The sequence below is a fragment of the Dama dama genome, chromosome X (assembly GCF_033118175.1).
Source record: "Dama dama isolate Ldn47 chromosome X, ASM3311817v1, whole genome shotgun sequence".
NCBI classification, from domain to species: domain Eukaryota; kingdom Metazoa; phylum Chordata; class Mammalia; order Artiodactyla; family Cervidae; genus Dama; species Dama dama.
In genome coordinates, this window is record NC_083714.1 from 160,359,083 (window position 1) to 160,376,221 (window position 17,139).

The window sequence follows — 17,139 nt, forward strand, 5'->3', positions numbered from 1 at the left end:
GGTCTCCCACATTACAGGTGGATTCTTCACCAGCTAAGCCACCAAGGAAGCCCTAATTCCAGTTAATATTTAATAAATAATGAAGACATAGTAACGGAAGCCACACTCATCACTGCTCTGCACTCCTGTGTGAGTCTGTCATGAAATTAAAGCCCCAGCTTTTATTTTATTTCACTGACCTGATAGAATTCACCCTTTCCTAAACATTCTTTTACTCCTATCTTTGTTCATGAGCAAAGTGCTCATGTGCACGCTAAGTTGCTCCAGACGAGTCCAACTCTTTGCGACCCTGTGGACTGCATCCTGCCGGGCTCCTCCCTCCATGGGCTTCTCCAGGCAAGAATGCTGGAGTGGGTTGCCATTTCCTCCTCTAGAGGATCTTCCTGACCCAGGGGTCGGACCCGCGTCTCTTATGTCTCCTGCATCAGCAGGTGAGTTCTTTACCACTAATGTCATGTGGGTGGCTCACCTACATCTATAAAATCTTGGGAAATTGATTATTACTACTGCTTTAGGCATCTGAGTTTTACACCTCTCACCATTGGCCTGGTGCACATTCACCCACGTGCTTTTGTGTGATGATTCACACTTAAGTTAACTTCGTTTTTGGCACCGTGGAAAAATTCTTGTTTCGTCTGAGCTACAATGATAGTTGAGTCTTTTCTAAGAATCTCTTTTTTAAAAAAATATTTGACTGCGTTGGGTTTTAGTTGGGGGATCAGGTATCTTTAGTTGCAGCATGTGGCGTCTAGTTCCCTGACCAGGGATCGAACCCGGGCCCCCTGGATTGGGAGCGCAGAGTGTTAGCCACTGGACGGCCAGGGACGCCCCTCAGAACGTCTTTTGAAACATATGTGGTCCAAAGACTCATTTTATCTGGGATTGGATTTCCAAAGTATTCGGCATCACGTGTCCATGGCGATGGAACTTACTGCCGTGGCCTGAATGTATCCCTCCCACATTCCCGTGTCGTACGTAGTCTTAACCCCCAGTACGATGGTGTTTGGAGGTGGAGGGTCTTTGGGAAGTGACGAGTTCCTGAGGGTGGAGCTGACTGACATAAATGGGATGAGTGCACTTAGGAAGGAGACCCCCGGGAGCTCCCCTCACTGCTTGCAGCAGGTGAGGACGTAGCAGTGGGTTCTCAGTAGACACGGAGGCTTGCTCTGCTGAGATTCTAGAACTGTGCGAGGGAAACTCCTGTCGTTTCCTAAGCCTCCCAGTCTGTGGGATTTTGTTTGCAGCAGCCTGAATGGACTAGAACAGGGGCCTGGCATTGAGAGGCAAGCAGCCGCTGTAACAAATACCTGAAAGTGGCTCTGGAACTGAGCTAATGAAACCAGGCAGAGCCTCAGTGAGTTCAGAGGCGCAGGCTAGCAAAAGCCTTCACTGCCGTAGCGGGTTCCCGTGAGCACTCGGAAAGAAAACCATAAACAGCGGAGAGAGCCTCCGTCTTCTTAGAGAAACCTGGGGCGTGCAGGCCATGTGGATGAGGTCGCAGACAGAAGCGAGCCATTTTGTTGTTGTTGTTAATTACTTTATTTGACCGCATCTGGCCTTAGTTGCGGCCCTTGGAAAGTTTGTGTTGCATCACGCGGGATGTTTCTTTGCCATCCATGGGCTCCCTGGTTGTGCTGTGTCTGGTCCGGAGCACGTGGTCTCAGAAGTCGCAGCGCCTAGCCTTCGTGAACAGGATCCCAGTTCCCCTACCAAGGATCAAACCCACATCCCTGGTGTTGCAAGGTAGGCCCTTAACCACTGGGACCGCAAGCAGAGTCCCTGGAAACCAGGGAATCTTAAGCAGACAGCGGAGGAAAGGTCATCATTGTCATGAACTGACCAAGAAGACTCATGTGTGTGTCTCCCCTGTTTTGTGGATGCTAGAACTTGCTAGTGCTCATGTTGGATGTTTGGGGCAGTTTCCAAGCACAGCGTGGAAGGAGCAACCTGGTTTCTCTTGACTACTTAGAGTGAGAGACGAGAAGGGGGAAGAGACTTCAAGATGGAATTGTTCCACAAAATGGAAGTAGGGCTTAAAGGTTTGGAACGTTCTCAGCCTGGGCGTCCTGGAAAGAAGGAGACTGCCTATTTAGGATACAACGGGAAGGGTGTGGCCATGTGCCCAGGTAACCTTGGGATGACGGGGTCAGGTGAGTTCAGCCGTCTAGACTGAAGTCAGGCCCTGTGGTGCCAGAGCGTGGAAGAAGAAGGCCTTTCAGACAGCGTTGGGGGCTCCTGCCATCAGAGGTCTGAGAGTGCCAGGCCCTCGCCAACACAGGGCGCAGCAGAGAAGGCGCTCCCATGAAGGCAGTGCCCTGCAGAGCCAGGGGGTGCAGCTGATCCCCATCCCACCCCATGACCCCAGCCCTGGGGAGACTCTACCAGGAGACCCACAAGTGCCCAGTCGTGTCCGACTCTTTGTGACCCCCCCCACCCCCATAGACTGTAGCCTCGCCAGGCTCCTCTGTCCACGGGCCTCTGCAGTCAGGAATACTGGAGTGGGTTGCCACACCCTTCTCCAGGGGATCTTCCTAAACCAGGGATCAAACCTGGGTCTCCTGCATTGCAGGCGGATGCTTTAACACCCAAGCCACTAGGGAAGCCCTAGGGGACCCAGCGACAGAGGCAAATACTTGTCATGGGCCCTTGGTTTGGTTGCTTGTCCAGTCACCCAGTCGTGTCCGACTCTTGGCGACCCCATGGACTGCAGCACGCCAGGCCTCCCCATCCATCACCAACTCCTGGACTTTGCCCAAGTTCATGTCCATGGCATCAATGATGCTGTTTAACCATCTCATACTCTGATGCCCCCTTCTCCTTCTGCCGTCAATCTTTCCCAGCATCAGGGACTTTTCCAATGAGTCTTCTGTTCACACCGGATAACCAAAACACTGGAGCTTCAGCTTCAGCAAAGGTCCTTCTGGGGAATATCCAGGCTTCGTCTCCCTTAAGATTGACTGGCTTGATCTGCCATCATGGGTCCTTGGCAGTTCCTTTATCTGTGGGCCGCTTTGCGTCGTGTTCCCCCAAATGTCTGAATGCATTCGCTTCAGTCCCTGCCTTTTACGCTCCAGGTTTTACTCTGAGCTATTTTTCTTCAAAAGGAAACATGCAATCAGGAAATCCAAACATATTGTAATATTAGCCTTCAGCAGAGGATATGTAGAGAAGTAAATCCTTTTTTTAAAACCAAGTCATGTGTTTGTTGGCCATCCATATGTCTTTTTTTTTTTTGGAGAAATGTCTGTTTAGGTCTTCCAACCATTTTTTGGTTGGGTTTTTTTGTTTGTTTGTTTTTTTGTTTGTGTTATTGAGCTGTATGAGCTGCTTGTACGTTTTTGGAAACTCCTCGTTTGTCAGTTACTTAGTTTGCAAATATTTTCTCCCATTCAGAGGGTGGTCTTTTCGTCTTGTTTATGGTTTCCCAGCACAGGGAACTCAGCTCTGTGCTCCGCGATGACCTTAAAGGGTGGGGTGGGGAGATGGGCGGGAGGCTCCAGAGGAAGGAGGTGTATGTATACCTATGACTGATTCACTGGCTGTTGTATAGCAGATGCTAACACAACCATGCAAAGCAATTATATTCAAAACAAAACAACAACAAAAAAAAAAGCATAGTAAATCAGCTGTATCTCAATAAGAAGAAAAAAAAGTTTTAAAGTCATGTATCACCCCCACAGCTGAGCAGAAATGATTTTGAAATTAACCATGCCACAGAGGGATGGGGATTCCCCGGTGGTTCAGCCAGTAAAAGAATCCGCCGGCAATTACAGGAGACGGAGGAGACGCGGGTTTGATCCCTAAATCGGAAGATCCCCCTGGAGAAGCCAATGGCAACCCACTGCAGAATTCTTGCCTGGAGAATCCCACGGACAGAGGAGCCTGGTGGGCTACCGTCCATTGGGTCGCAAAGAGTCAGACACGACTGAGCTACTAAACAACAACAGCAGAGGGATAGAGCTTTGGCACCTGTCTGAATTGGTACAAATTGTGGAATCCGTGTTTAAAGACAACGCAGTGGGGTATGCTCTGAGATGGTCTCTCGACATCCACGGATGCTCTGTGATATACACACACCCAGGAGGGCGTCCATGCAGAATGGTGTCCCTCTCGGGAAGAAGAACCCCATCTCCATCACTACGATGCCCTCAATTTCCCCTGCACACAGTGAGCGTGATTTTTTTTTTTTTTTTTTTTCCAGGAACATCTCACATTTAGCCTTGCGGAGGTGAAATAAGGACTGAATTTAAGATTGGTCATTATCTTGGAAAGACTGGGGAAGATAAATTTGAGCCTGTCTTTGAATTTCAACTACGCCAGCAGGCTCTGGATAAACAGCCAGATTCTCATTAAACGCCACATTCAACTTTAGGCATAAATGAGACTTGTTGAGAATTTATTCTCCAAGGAGGCCAGGCTACATCATTTTCTAAACACCTCTTTTCTGTGCAATGAAAAATGAGAGGAGCTAGTCCTAACGTGTGTGGAACATGCACTTGGCCACGGTTTATACAGTTGTCAAGGAAGTCACTAACTTTTATTCTTATCATGGTGTCCTTGCGATGCATGCGAGCATGCTCAGCCAGTCGATCATGTTCGACTGTGTGCGATCCCAAGGACTGTAGCCCTCCAGGCTCCTCTGTCTGTGGGAAATGTCCCAGCAAGAATCCTGGAGTGGGTTGCCATGTCCTCCTCCAGGGGATCTTCCCGACCCAGAGATCGAACCCAAGTCTCCCGAGTCTCCTACATCGCAATTGGATTCTTTACCACTGAGCTACCAGGAAAGCTCTGGGAAACAAAAGCCAAAATAGTGGTTTAACATACATGTAATTCTTTCCTTTTTTTTTTTTTTTCTTTTGGCTGTATCAGGTCTTACTTGTAGCACACGGGATCTTTGCTTTTCGTTGCAACACGCAAGCTGTTTAGTTGAGGCCTGTGAACTCTAAGCTGCGGTGTGTGAAATCTGGTTCCCTGACCAGGGATGGATGCTCCCTGTTCTGGGAACACAAGAGTCTCAGCCCCTGGACCACCAGGGAAGTCCCAACACAGGTGTTAATTCTTACAGTGCTGGACTAAGTGATGGGGAAGGAACAGTAGGTTTCTGCCTTCTGTATCAGTCCTCTCAAGCAAAAAGCACCCCCAAGACATGGCTAAATATCCCCGGAGGGCTCAGACACCCCTACTTGAGACCCCCACCCCCACCCCCGGCCCTAGACGTATCGAGATTTATTAAGAAAAATTTTACTGGGACGCCGGTGAGGTTAAGGCAGTAAAAGAGCATATTTAGCCTTAGTGTTTCATATCTCATTAACCATCTCCCTCCTTAGAAAATCCTATTTGCTTGCAGTAAGGTGTCAGTAGGAGAAGCCGCTTAGTTCCTCTCTCTCGAAAGCCAATTTTCCTACTAACCACAGTTTGATACACAAATGAGCAGCCAGAATAAACTGTGACAGAACAAATACATTGATTTTGGGGGAAAATGATGGGTATTTTCCAGTTCACTGCACTCTTCAAACCAGTTCAGAGGATTCCTAACTGTTCCTATCTGTGACAAAGTAATTGCATAGCATTTTTTCATCTCTCAATACCTCAAAAAGAGATTCGGGCATTAACTTGTGCACTTCACTTTATATCTTGACACGAGGGATGGGGGAACCCACATAATTCAGCTTCTAAAGGTAGTGGTGTTTTTTAAAAATTTTCTTTGTTTTTGCAAGCTACATGTCTGCACAGCATAGTGAAATGAGCTGTTACAGCGAAGTTAGGGGCTTGCTTCCCAGGCAGAACAGTGGTGAAGTTTCCGTCTGCCAAGGCAGGAGACGCAGGTTCGATCCCTGGGTCGGGAAGATCCCCTGGAGGAGGAAATGGCCACCCACTCCAGAATTCTTGCCTGGAGAATCTCACGGACAGAGGAGCCTGACGGGCTACAGTCTGTGGGGTCGCAAAGAGTCGGGCATGATAGAGCAATTGAGCCCGCACGCACAGTGAAATAAACGACTAGAGTCATAGAGTGTCTTTGGTTATTTAAAGGCCCCTGTGGCAGCGGTTTAGTCATGTAAGTCGTGTCCGACTCTTACGACCCCATGGACAGTAGGAGATGAGTCCCCTGCATTGGCAGCTGGATTCTTAACCACTGGACCACCAGGGAAGTCCTGTAATACATTTTTTTCCCCCCAGCACTGTATCCTTTGTACTTTTTTTTTTCCACAGCTTTCTTTTTTTTTTTTTTAATTAATTTTAATTGGAGGATAATTGAAAGTGAAGTTGCTCAGTCTTTTCTGACTCTTGGAGAGCCTATGGAGGATAATTACAATCTCGTGATGTTTTTTGCATACATCCACGTGAATCAGCCAAAAGCATACATGCGTTCCCCCACGACCACGATGTCCCGAATTCCCCTCCCATTTCCCTCCCTACCCTATCCCGCTGGGTGGTCCCAGAGCACTGGCTAGAAAGTGTTAAGTCACTCAGTCGTGTCCGACTCTCTGCGACTCCACAGACTGTAGCCCGCCAGGCTCCCCTGTCCATGTGGGTTCTCCAGGCAAGAATACTGGGGTGGGTGGCCATTTCCTCCTCCAGGGGATCTTCCCGACCCAGGGATCAAACCCATGTCTCGCGCATTGGCAGGCACGTTCTTTACCACTGAACCACCAGGGAAGCCCCTGTAATTACGTTTTTTAAAAGGAGTGGGCAACTGATTAATTAGGGTGAAGGCCGTGACTATAACTGTATCCAGTTTTGTTCTGAAAGACCCCAGCTGCCCAGGGCAGGGCGACTGGGGGGCTGACCACGCTGGGCCTGAGTTTGCTTGGTTTCCGTCCTGTCGGCCCCGCTGATGGCTGTGATCGTCCGCAGACCACCAGAGAGGATGCCCACCCCGGCTCGCACCTCTCTGGGAAGGGTGCGGGTAGCGGCAGGCATGGCACCCTCTCTTGTCACGTCCCCACTGAAGCTGAGATTTTGGAGATGAATGCCTCAGTGAGGGCTCGTGAGCGCCGACCCTCCTTAGAAGGCTGTGACCTCTCCTTCAGGGTTGTTGTCATACCTCGGGTCCGTGCTTTGCTCTCGGCACCTCACGGTTCTTCTTTTATTTATTTCTCTATGTTTTCATTGGAGGATCATTGCTTTACAATATTGTGTTGGTCTCTGCCATCCAATCAACATGCATCAGCCTTAGGTACACACACATCGCCTCCCTCTTAAACTTCCCTCCCACCTCCCACCCCAATTTCTTCTTTTTTTCTTCTTTTGTTTTTATTGAAGTATAGCTGATTTACAGTTATTATTTTCTGTTGTACGGCAGTGATTCAGTTATACACATACACACACATATATATGCACATTCTTTTTAATATTTTCTGTTGTGCTTTATCATAGGATTTTGTTTTTACGTTGGAGTATAGTTGTTTTACACTGTGTGTTGGTCTCTGCTCTAAAATGAAATGCATCAGCCATATGTATGCATCCATCCCTCCCCTCACATGGCATCCCTCTTGAACCTCCCCCCGCCCTATCCCACCCCTCTAGGTCATCACAAGAGCGCCGAGCTGAGCTCCCTCTGCTAATGCACCAGCTTCCCGCTAGCTCTCTGTTTTAGACAGGGTCGTGTCTGTGTATCAGTGCTTGACTCGGTGATGCCATCCAACCATCTCGTCCTCTGTTGTCCCCGTCCCCTCCCGCCCTCAATCTTTCCCCAGCATCGGGATCTTTTCCGATGAGTCGGCTCTTCCTACCAGGTTGTTATGCTGGTGACTGGGCCTCTCATCATTAGCCCTTCAGAATGAATCAGCTTGTGAGAGCTGGCCGCACAAATCACAGGTACAGCATTGTTCCTTTGGGGGAAATGCCCTTCTGATTTCTAAGTAACTCTTAATGCATCCCGTGTGTGCTCGGTCGCTGAGTTGTGTCCGACCCTTTGCAACCTCATAGACTGTAGCCCACCAGGCTCCTCCGTCCATGGGATTCTCCAGGTAGGAATACTGGAGCGGGTTGCCATTTCCTCCTCCAGGGGATCTTCCCGACCCAGGGATTGAATCCACGTCTCGTATGTCTTCTGCCTTGGTAAGCAGCTTCTTGACCGCTAGTGCCACCTGAGAAGCCCTAATGGATATTGCACAAGTCATTTTAAAGGCCATAATCCATCTCTGAATAACTCCTGCTGGGGAAAGAAGCTTGATGAAATCTTTCACAGCAAACAGCCATGGAGTCTTGACTTATCAACTGAAGGATTGGAGCGTAAGTATTCAGAATCTAATGCTGTATCTTTCATGATAGAACACAGCGATTTGCAAACTGCATTGCACAATTGACTTGTGCATGTCAGGAAAGCTCCCCAGAACCCGGCTTTTTCTGTGGGAGGAGACGGTAATATTTGTGACGGCAGTCTCTTTTGAGTTTTTAAAAGGAAGGTAAAGTATACTTGGTGCTCCTAGCAGCCGCTGTCTCATGACATATCCAGGGCATGTCCCTGGCATGTAACATGTTTTCTTCCCTCGGTGACGGCCTGGTGACATAAATGCAAACATCCCTCAGCTGCGAGCTAGTCACTGCCATGACAACCAGAGGGGTTAGTTCCTCTGGAAGATTGAAACGTCCAAATGATTCTCACAATGTGGGATAGAACATCGTCAATAACTGACTTGCAGCCTGTACACACGTGGGAATTTAGACACACCTGGACTTTAATCCGTCTAGTCAACAAAGGTCCGTCTAGTCAAGGCTATGGTTTTTCCAGTAGTCATGTACGGATGTGAGAGTTGGACTGTAAAGAAACCTGAACTCCGAAGAATGGATGCTTTTGAACCGTGATGTTGGAGAAGGCTCCTGAGAGTCCCTTGGACTGCAAGGAGATCCAACCAGTCCATCCTGAAGGAAATCAGTCCTGAATGTTCATTGGAAGGACTTGATGTTGAAGCTGAAACTCCAATACTTCGGCCACCTGATGCGAACCGATGACTCATTGAAAAGACCCTTACACTAGGAAAGATTGAAGGCGGGAGGAGAAGGGGACGACAGAGGATGAGATGGCTGGATGGCATCACTGACTCAATGGACATGAGTTTGAGTAAACTCTGGGAGTTGGTGATGGACAGGGACGCCTGGCGTGCTGTGGTTCATGGGATCACAAAGAGTTGGACAGGACTGAGCAACTGAACTGAACTGGACCTTAATCATGCAATGACTCAGCCACCTACCATTAAAGTGCCAGTGCTTCTCGGGTGAAGTCGATAGTCAGAGGACCATGAATTGTGCCAATGTCTTTAATGTCTTTTCTTGTATGAAAAATTGTATCTTCTGTTTAAGTACATCCTGGTGGCTCACTTGGTAAAGAATTCTGCCTGCAGCACGGGAGACCCAGGTTCAATCCCTGGAGCGGGAAGATCCCCTGGAGAAGGGAATGGCAACCCACTCCAGTATTCTTGCCTGGAGCATCCCTTGGACAGAGGAGCCTGGGAAGACCCCAGTCCACGAGGTTGCAAAGAGTTGGGCATGTCTGAGCTACTAACGCTTTCGCTTCCACTGTGCCCATGAAATACATGGACTGTATTTCATTTTTATAGTAGACTCTTGTGTTTAAATGATTGTAACCTGCTAGTAGGTGATGTGTGAAATAGATGGTAGGGCGTGTTGCTGTCTCATTTCACGAGCTGTGTCTTTATTTTGTCCACTAGGTCCTGTTAGCCAGCAGCTTCCTGCCCATCTATGCAGGGCTGAAACCAGTGGAGTACAAAGGGCAGGTAAGAGTTCTATGGCTGACACAGGATCTGTGGTTCCTGGGGTTATCCATTTCCTTTTGGAAGATCCATTATTATTGTTATTATTCTGGTCGCTCCAGCTCTGTTCCTGTCACTTTTGTCTCATGGGTTTGTCTCTGTTTCACAGAAGAAAAAAAGTCCAGTGCAGGGGCCATGAGACCCTAGAGTTGAGATTTCGTGATTGAGAATGATTGACTAGGGCCCTCCTTTTTTCATCTGGTTAAAAAAAACAAACAAAAAACTTTACCCTTATTTTTAATATGCAATGAAGCAAAAGACTTTTTAAAAATTTATTGAAGTATAGCTGCTTTGCAGTGCCGTGTTAGTTCTACGCATATGTGTGTGTGCTCAGTCGTGTCCGACTCTTTGTGACCCGCCAGGCTCCTCTGTTCATGGGACTCTCCAGGCCAGAATACTGGAGTGGGTTTCCAGACAAGAATACTAGAGTGGGTTGCCATTTCCTTCTCCAGGGGATCTTCCCCCACCCAGGGATCGAACCTGTGTCTCTTGCATCTCTTGCACTGGCAGGCGGATTCTTTACCCCTGAGCCATCGGGGAAAGAAAGTCAAAATGAAGTTTGTCAGTCGTGTCCGACTCTTTGCGACCCCATGGACTGTAGCCCACCAGGCTCCTCCGTCCATGGGATTCTCCAGGCAAGAATACTGGAGTGGGTTACCATTTCCTTCTCCAGGGGATCTTCCCAACCCAGGGATCGAACCCTGGTCTCCCGCATTGCAGGCAGATGCTTTAAACTCTGAGCTACATCAGGGAAGCCCTGTGTCAGTTCTGCCGCCCAGCAAAGGGAACCAGCTGTGTGTTTACAGATATTCCCTCTTTCTGCCGCCCAGCAAAGGGAATCAGCTGTGTGTTTACAGATATTCCCTCTTGTTTGAATTTCCTTCCCACACAGGTCACCACAGAAGGCTGAGTCAAATTCCCTGTGCTGCACCAGTAGTCACTCATTACTTATCTATGTTAGACGCAGTATCAGGCATGTAGATCTGTCAATCCCAGTCTCTCAGGTCATCCCACGTTGCTGCCTCTCCTCTTGGTGTGCATACATTTTTGTTTTCTAAGTCTTGTCTCTCTACTTCTGCTTTGCCACATAAGTTCATCGGTACCATTTTTCTAGATTCCACGTGTAAGGGATCTTATATGTGTTTTTCTCTTCTTGAGGTATTTCACTCTATGGGATGGTCTCTAGGTCCGTCCATGTCCTGCCAGTGGCACCGTTTCATTCCTTTTCGTGGCTGAGTAATAGTCCGTCGCTGTGTACCTCATCTTCTTTATCCATCCCTCTGCTGATGGACATCTAGGTTGCTTCCACGTCCTGGGTCTTGTAGATAGTGGTGCAGTGAGCATGGAGGTGCATACATCTTTTTGAATTATGGTTTTGTTGGGATACGTGCCTAGGAGTGCAGTTACTGCATCATGTGATAGTTCTATTTTTAGTTTTGCGAGGACCATCCATACTGTTCTCCATAGCGGCTGCATCAATTTACATTCTCCACAACAGTGTAAAAGGGTTCCCTTTTCTCCACACCCTCTCCAGCGTTTATTGTTTGCAGATTTTTTTTTTGATATTGAGCTGCATGAGCTGCTTGTGTATTTTAGAGATTAATGCCTTGTCAGTTGCTTCATTTGCAAATATTTTCTCCCATTATAAGGACTGTGTTTTTGTCTTATTTATGAATTTGTTTGCTGTGCAAAAGCTTTCGAGTATAACTGGGTCCTATTAGCTTATTTTTATTTTTATTTTCTGTCTTCTAGGAGGTGGGTCAGAAAGATCTTAGTGTGATTTATGTCAAATCGTGATCTGCCTATATTTTCCTTTAAGAGTTTTATAGTGTCCAGCCTTAAATATATGTCTTTGATCCATTTTGAGTTTATTTTTGTGTTTGATGTTAGGAAGTGTTCTAATCTTTTTCTTTTACATGGGGCTGTCCAGTTTTCCCACTATCACTGACTGAACAGACTGTCTTTTCTCCATTATATGTTCTTGCCTCCTTTGTCATAGATTCAGTTCAGTTCAGTCACTCAGTCATGCCCGACTCTTTGTGGCCCCGTGGACTGCAGCACACCAGGCCTCCCTGTCTATCAGCAACTCCCGGAGTTCACCCAAACCCATGTCCACTGAGTCAGTGATGCCATCCAACCATCTCATCCTCTGTCGTCCCCTTCTCCTCCTGCCTTCAATCTTTCCCAGCATCAGGGTCTTTCAAATGGGTCAGCATCAGGTGGCCAAAGTATTGAACTTTCAGCTTCAACATTCAGTCCTTCCAATGAACACCCAGGACTGACCTCCTTTAGGATGGACTGGTTGGATCTCCTTGCAGTCCAAGGGACTCTGAAGAGTCTTCTCCAACACCACAGTTCAAAAGCATCAATTCTTTGGCGCTCAGCTTTCTTTATAGTCCAACTCTCACATCTGTGCATGACTACTGGAAAAACCATAGCCTTGACTAGCCGGTGGCAAAGTAATGTCTCTGCTTTTTAATATGCTGTCTAGGTTGGTCATAACTTTCCTTCCAAGGAGTAAGCGTCTTTTAATTTCATGGCTGCAGTCACCATCTGCAGTGATTTTGGAGCCCCAAAAAATAAAGTCAGCCACCTCCGCTGTTTCTCCGTCTATCTGTCATAGATTAGGTGACCATAGATGTGTGGGTTTATCTCTGGCTTTCTATCGTGTAGCATTGATCTGTTTTGGGGCCAGTACCATGCTGTCTGGATTACTGTAGCTTTGGAGTATGAGGCTCGGGAACCTGATTCCCCCAGCTCTGTTTTTCTTTTTCAAGATTGTTTTCGCTATTCGGAGTCTTTTTATTTTCCCCCCATCTCACCCTCTCCTCCCCTCTCCCCATGTCCATAAGTCAATTCTCTATGTCTGTTTCTCCACTGTTACCCTGTAAATAAATTCTTCAGTACCATTTTTCTAGATTCTGTATATATCCATTAGAATACTGTCTTTATCTTTCTCTTTCTGACTCACTTCACTCTTGTCCATCAACAGATGAGTGGATAAAGAAGTTGTGGTACGTATACACAGTGGAATATTACTCAGCTGTGAAAAGGAACGTGTTTGAGTCAGTTCTAATGAGGTGGATGAACCTATAACCTATTTGGAGTCTTTTGTGTTTCCATACAAACTGTAAAATTTTTTGTTCTAATTCTTTGAAAAAAAATGCCATTGGTGTTCTGACAGGGATTGCCCTGAATCTGTGGATTGCTTTGGGTAATATAGTCAGTTTCACAGTGTTGATGCTTCTACACCTAGGACACAGTATGCCTCTCCATCTGTTTGTATCATCTATGATTTCTTCCTTCGGTGTATTCAGCTTTCTGAGTCCAGGTCTTTTTGTCTCCTGAGGTTGATTTTCCTAGATATTCTTTTTGTTGTGATGGTAAATGGGATTCTCTCCTTAATTCCTCTTTCTGATATTTTGTTATTAGCGTGTAGGAATGCAAGAGGCTTCTGTGTATTAATTTGGTATCCGGCAGCTTTACCACACTCATTGATGAGTTCTAGTAGTTTTCTTGTGGCCTCTGAGGTTTTTCTATGTATCCTATCATGTCATCTGCAAACAGTGACACGATACTTCTTTTCCAATCTGGATCCCTTTTATTTCTTTTTCTTCTCTGATTGCTCTGGCCAGGACTTCCAAAACTATGTTGAATTAATAGTGGTGACACTGGGCACCCCTAGCTTATTGCTAATCTTAGGGGAAATGCTTTCAGCTTTTCAGCATTGAGAATGGTGTTTGCTGTGGGTTTCTTGTATATGGCCTTTATTATATTGAGATAGATCTCCTCTCTGCCCACTTTCTGGAGTGGTTTTTTTTTTTTTTTTCAGTCATAAATTGGTCTTGAATTTTGTGAGAAGCTTTTTCTGCATCCATTGAGATGATCATACACATTTTATTATTCAGTCTGTTAATATTCTGTATCATATTGATTGACTTGCATATGCTGAAGAATCCTTGCATACATGGGAAAGATCCTGCTTGATCATGGTGTTTGATCCTTTTACTGTGTTGTTGGATTTTATTATTTTGTTGAGGACCTTTGCATCTATGTTCATCAGTGATGTTGACCTGTTATTGTCTTTTTTTGTGTGTGGTATCTTTGGTTTCAGTATCAGGGTGATGGCCTCGTGAAACGAGTTTGGGGGTATTCCTTCCTCTGCAATTTTTTGGAAAGGTTTGAGAAGGATAGATATTTGTTCTTTTCTAAATGCTTGATTTAATTTGCTCGTGAAGCCATCTGGCCCTGGACTTTTGTTTTATTGGTAGATTTTTCAATCACAGTTTCAGTTTCATTCCTTTTGATTGGTCTGTTCATATTCCCTGTGTCTTCCTGGTTCAGTCTTGAAAGATTGTACTTTTCTAAGAATTTGCCCGTTTCTTCCAGGTTGTCCATTTTATCAGCATATGGTTGCTTGTAGTAGTCTCTTATGATCCTCTGTACTTCTGCATTGTCTGTTGTAACTCTTCTTTCCCATTTCTAACTTTATTGATTCGGGTCCTGTGCCTTTTTTTCTTGAGAAGTCTGGCTAAAGGTTTATCAATTCTCTTTATCTTCTCAATGAACCAGCTTGTAGTTTTATTGACCTTTGCTATTGTTTTCCTCATTTCTATTTTGTTTATTTAATCTGTATGATTCCTTGCCTTCTACTAAGTTTGATTTGTGTTGTTGTTCCTTCTGTAGTTGCTTTAGGTGTAAAGTTAGGTTGTTCTCTATTTTTCTTGTTTCTTGAGGTTGGATAGTATTGCTACAGACTTGGAGAAGGCAATGGCACCCCACTCCAGTACTCTTGCCTGGAAAACCCCACGGACGGAGGAGCCTGGTAAGCTACAGTCCATGGGGTTGCTAAGAGTCGGACACGACTGAGCAACTTCACTTTTGTTTTTCACTTTCATGCATTGGAGAAGGAAACGGCAACCCACTCCAGTGTTCTTGCCTGGAGAATCCCAGGGACGGGGGAGCCTGGTGGGCTGCCGTCTATGGGGTCGCACAGAGTCAGACACGACTGAAGTGACTTAGCAGCAGCAGCAGCTACAGACTTGCTTCTAGGACTTGTTTTGCTGCATCCCATAGGTTTTGGATCATGCTTTTTGTTGTCACTTGTTCCCAGATACTTTTTGATTTCCTCTTTGATTTCTTCAGCGATCCATGGGTTATTCATTTAGTGGCATATTCTTTAGCCTCCACATGTTTGTCTTTTTTACACTTTTTTCCCCTGTAATTAATTTCTGATCTCATACCATTGGTATCAGAACAGATGCTTGATACGATTTCAATTTCAGATCACATCTTGGGTCACAAATCAAGCCTCAGCAACACACTTCTTTAATAACGTCCTCTTGGAGAAGGAAATGGCAACCCACTCCAGTGTTCTTGCTTGAAGAAGAATCCCAGGGACAGAGGAGCCCGGCGGGCTCCAGAGTCAGACACGACTGAGCGACTGAACTGAGTGAACTCCCGCCTGCTCTCTGCTGTCCACGCTGCCCGAAGTCACTTCTGCCAGCTTCCTTCTGCGTCCTGCAAAACATGTTTGTGCTATAAAATTTCACCATCCTGTCTGAACCTGCTCTTCCATAGCCTACACACCAGCGCACACACCGATAACCAGACACAGTGTCTACATAATGCACACCAGAGATAAGCGTTTTACCGTCAAACACAGTGGCTATTTATCTGTGTGTGTGCTGAGTCGATCAGTCATGTCTGACTCTGCAACCCCATGAACCGTAGCCCACCAGGCTCCTCTGTCCATGGGATTTCCCACGCAAGAATACTGGAGTGCATTGCCGTGCCCTCCTCCAGGGGACCTTCCCGACCCAGGACTCTAAACCTGCGACTCTCTAAGTCTCCTGCATTGGCAGGCAGGTTCTTGGCCACTAGTGCCCCCATTTACTTAAATATTATTTGGCTCCTCTGTGTCTTTGTTGCAGCATGCAGGATCTGTTAATTACAGCGTGGAAACTCTTAGCAGGGGTTTGTGGGATCTAGTTCCCAACCAGGGACTGAAACCATGATGGCCTGTGCATTAGGAGCTTGGAGTCTCGGCCACTGGGCCACCAGGGAAGTCCCAGACACAGTAGCTATGTAACACACTACAGATATATATTTTGTAATCCCATACACTGTGTAACACCTACTCAAAATCAGGCACGTATTCATGGATTATTAACGCCATTTATTTTATAGACATGTGATATGTATGTATTCATTTATAAATGTGTACATGAAAAGCATTTTAATAGCTGTCATTGGTTCATTCACTTTGAAGAGCCTGCGAAAGGCCTATGCTCAGTGAGTGGACGGTCTCAAAACCAGGGAATTGATTTTTACAAATCTCTTGGCTAATGTGTTTGGGGAATCTGTTGGTATTTGGACCTTGTGAGGCCTCATGATTTTCTTCCTCCTAGGTGGCCAGTTAACTCAGTTGGTTAGAGTGTGATTTTCTTCCTCTGAGTTTTCCTGGCCATCCCAGCCCTTTTCTGTGCTTCTCATAGGATTCCTGGCCAAACCAGTGTGCCCTGGGATGATTGTCTAAAAGGGGCAGTTGAGAAAAGTGAGGCTGAGTCACTTGATGAGGTCATGGAGAAGCGGAGACGGAGAACCTTTAAGTGGTCTGCCTTGTCCAAGTTGAGCTCTCTTTAGTAGCCGCGTGCACAAGCATTATTGGCAGGGATGGGCTCCCGTGCTGTTGGCTAAAACCCTCTCCGTGACCACTCAGAAACATCGTATACACTGATTTTTTTTTTTCTTTAAAGCATGTAAACAAAGCTCACAGAAAGCCATTTTAAATATTCATTTGTTTATCTGCCCAGTCTTGGTTACATCATGCGGGATCTCTTAGTTGAGGCACGTGGGGTCTAGTTCCCTGACCAGGGATTGAACCAGCGCCCCCCACTTTGGGAGCAAGGAGTCTGAGCCACTAGCCCACCTGGGAAATCTCAAAGCCGGTTTTTTGTGCCCCCCCATTCCGTATACTGCCTTTCAGAGGTAGCAGATCCTCAGTTACCAAGGAGCACGATTTTTTGTTGTCATTTAAAAATGTGAGAAGTGCCCCACTTGTGATAACAATTTTAAAGTAAGTTAAGTAGCATTTTTCCGTTAGAGCAGTAAAAATCAACACTTATTTTTACCTATAAATTTTCAACACAGATGCTAGCCAAATCAACCTGACATGATGGTTATGAACTTTAATTTGATGATCTGAAATGTGATGATTTTACTTCAAGTTATTGCTTGATAATATATAATCATGACAGAAATGGCTAAATGGCGGGAAGAAAAACATATATGCAAAGCACTCAGGTGTCTTACGAGATTATATATGATCATGGAAAGGGGATTTGGGATCTGGGAGTCATCAGCG

At 46.2% G+C, this 17,139-nt stretch overlaps 1 protein-coding gene across 9 annotated transcripts in view; it reads left to right on the forward strand.

Annotated features, from left to right (window-relative positions):
• Positions 1 to 17,139, forward strand: part of PNPLA4 (patatin like phospholipase domain containing 4) — a 103,213-nt gene that overhangs the window by 14,281 nt on the left and 71,793 nt on the right. For 7 of the 9 annotated variants that reach the window (XM_061137068.1, XM_061137061.1, XM_061137066.1 and 4 more), the window contains one exon: positions 9,672 to 9,737. The exons of 1 other annotated variant lie outside the window; for it this stretch is intronic. In XM_061137068.1, the coding sequence (XP_060993051.1) occupies positions 9,672 to 9,737 (66 nt within the window). Of the gene's footprint in view, positions 1 to 9,671; positions 9,738 to 15,058; positions 15,976 to 17,139 lie in introns of those variants that run through there. One more of the 9 variants, XM_061137070.1, reaches the window with a different exon arrangement.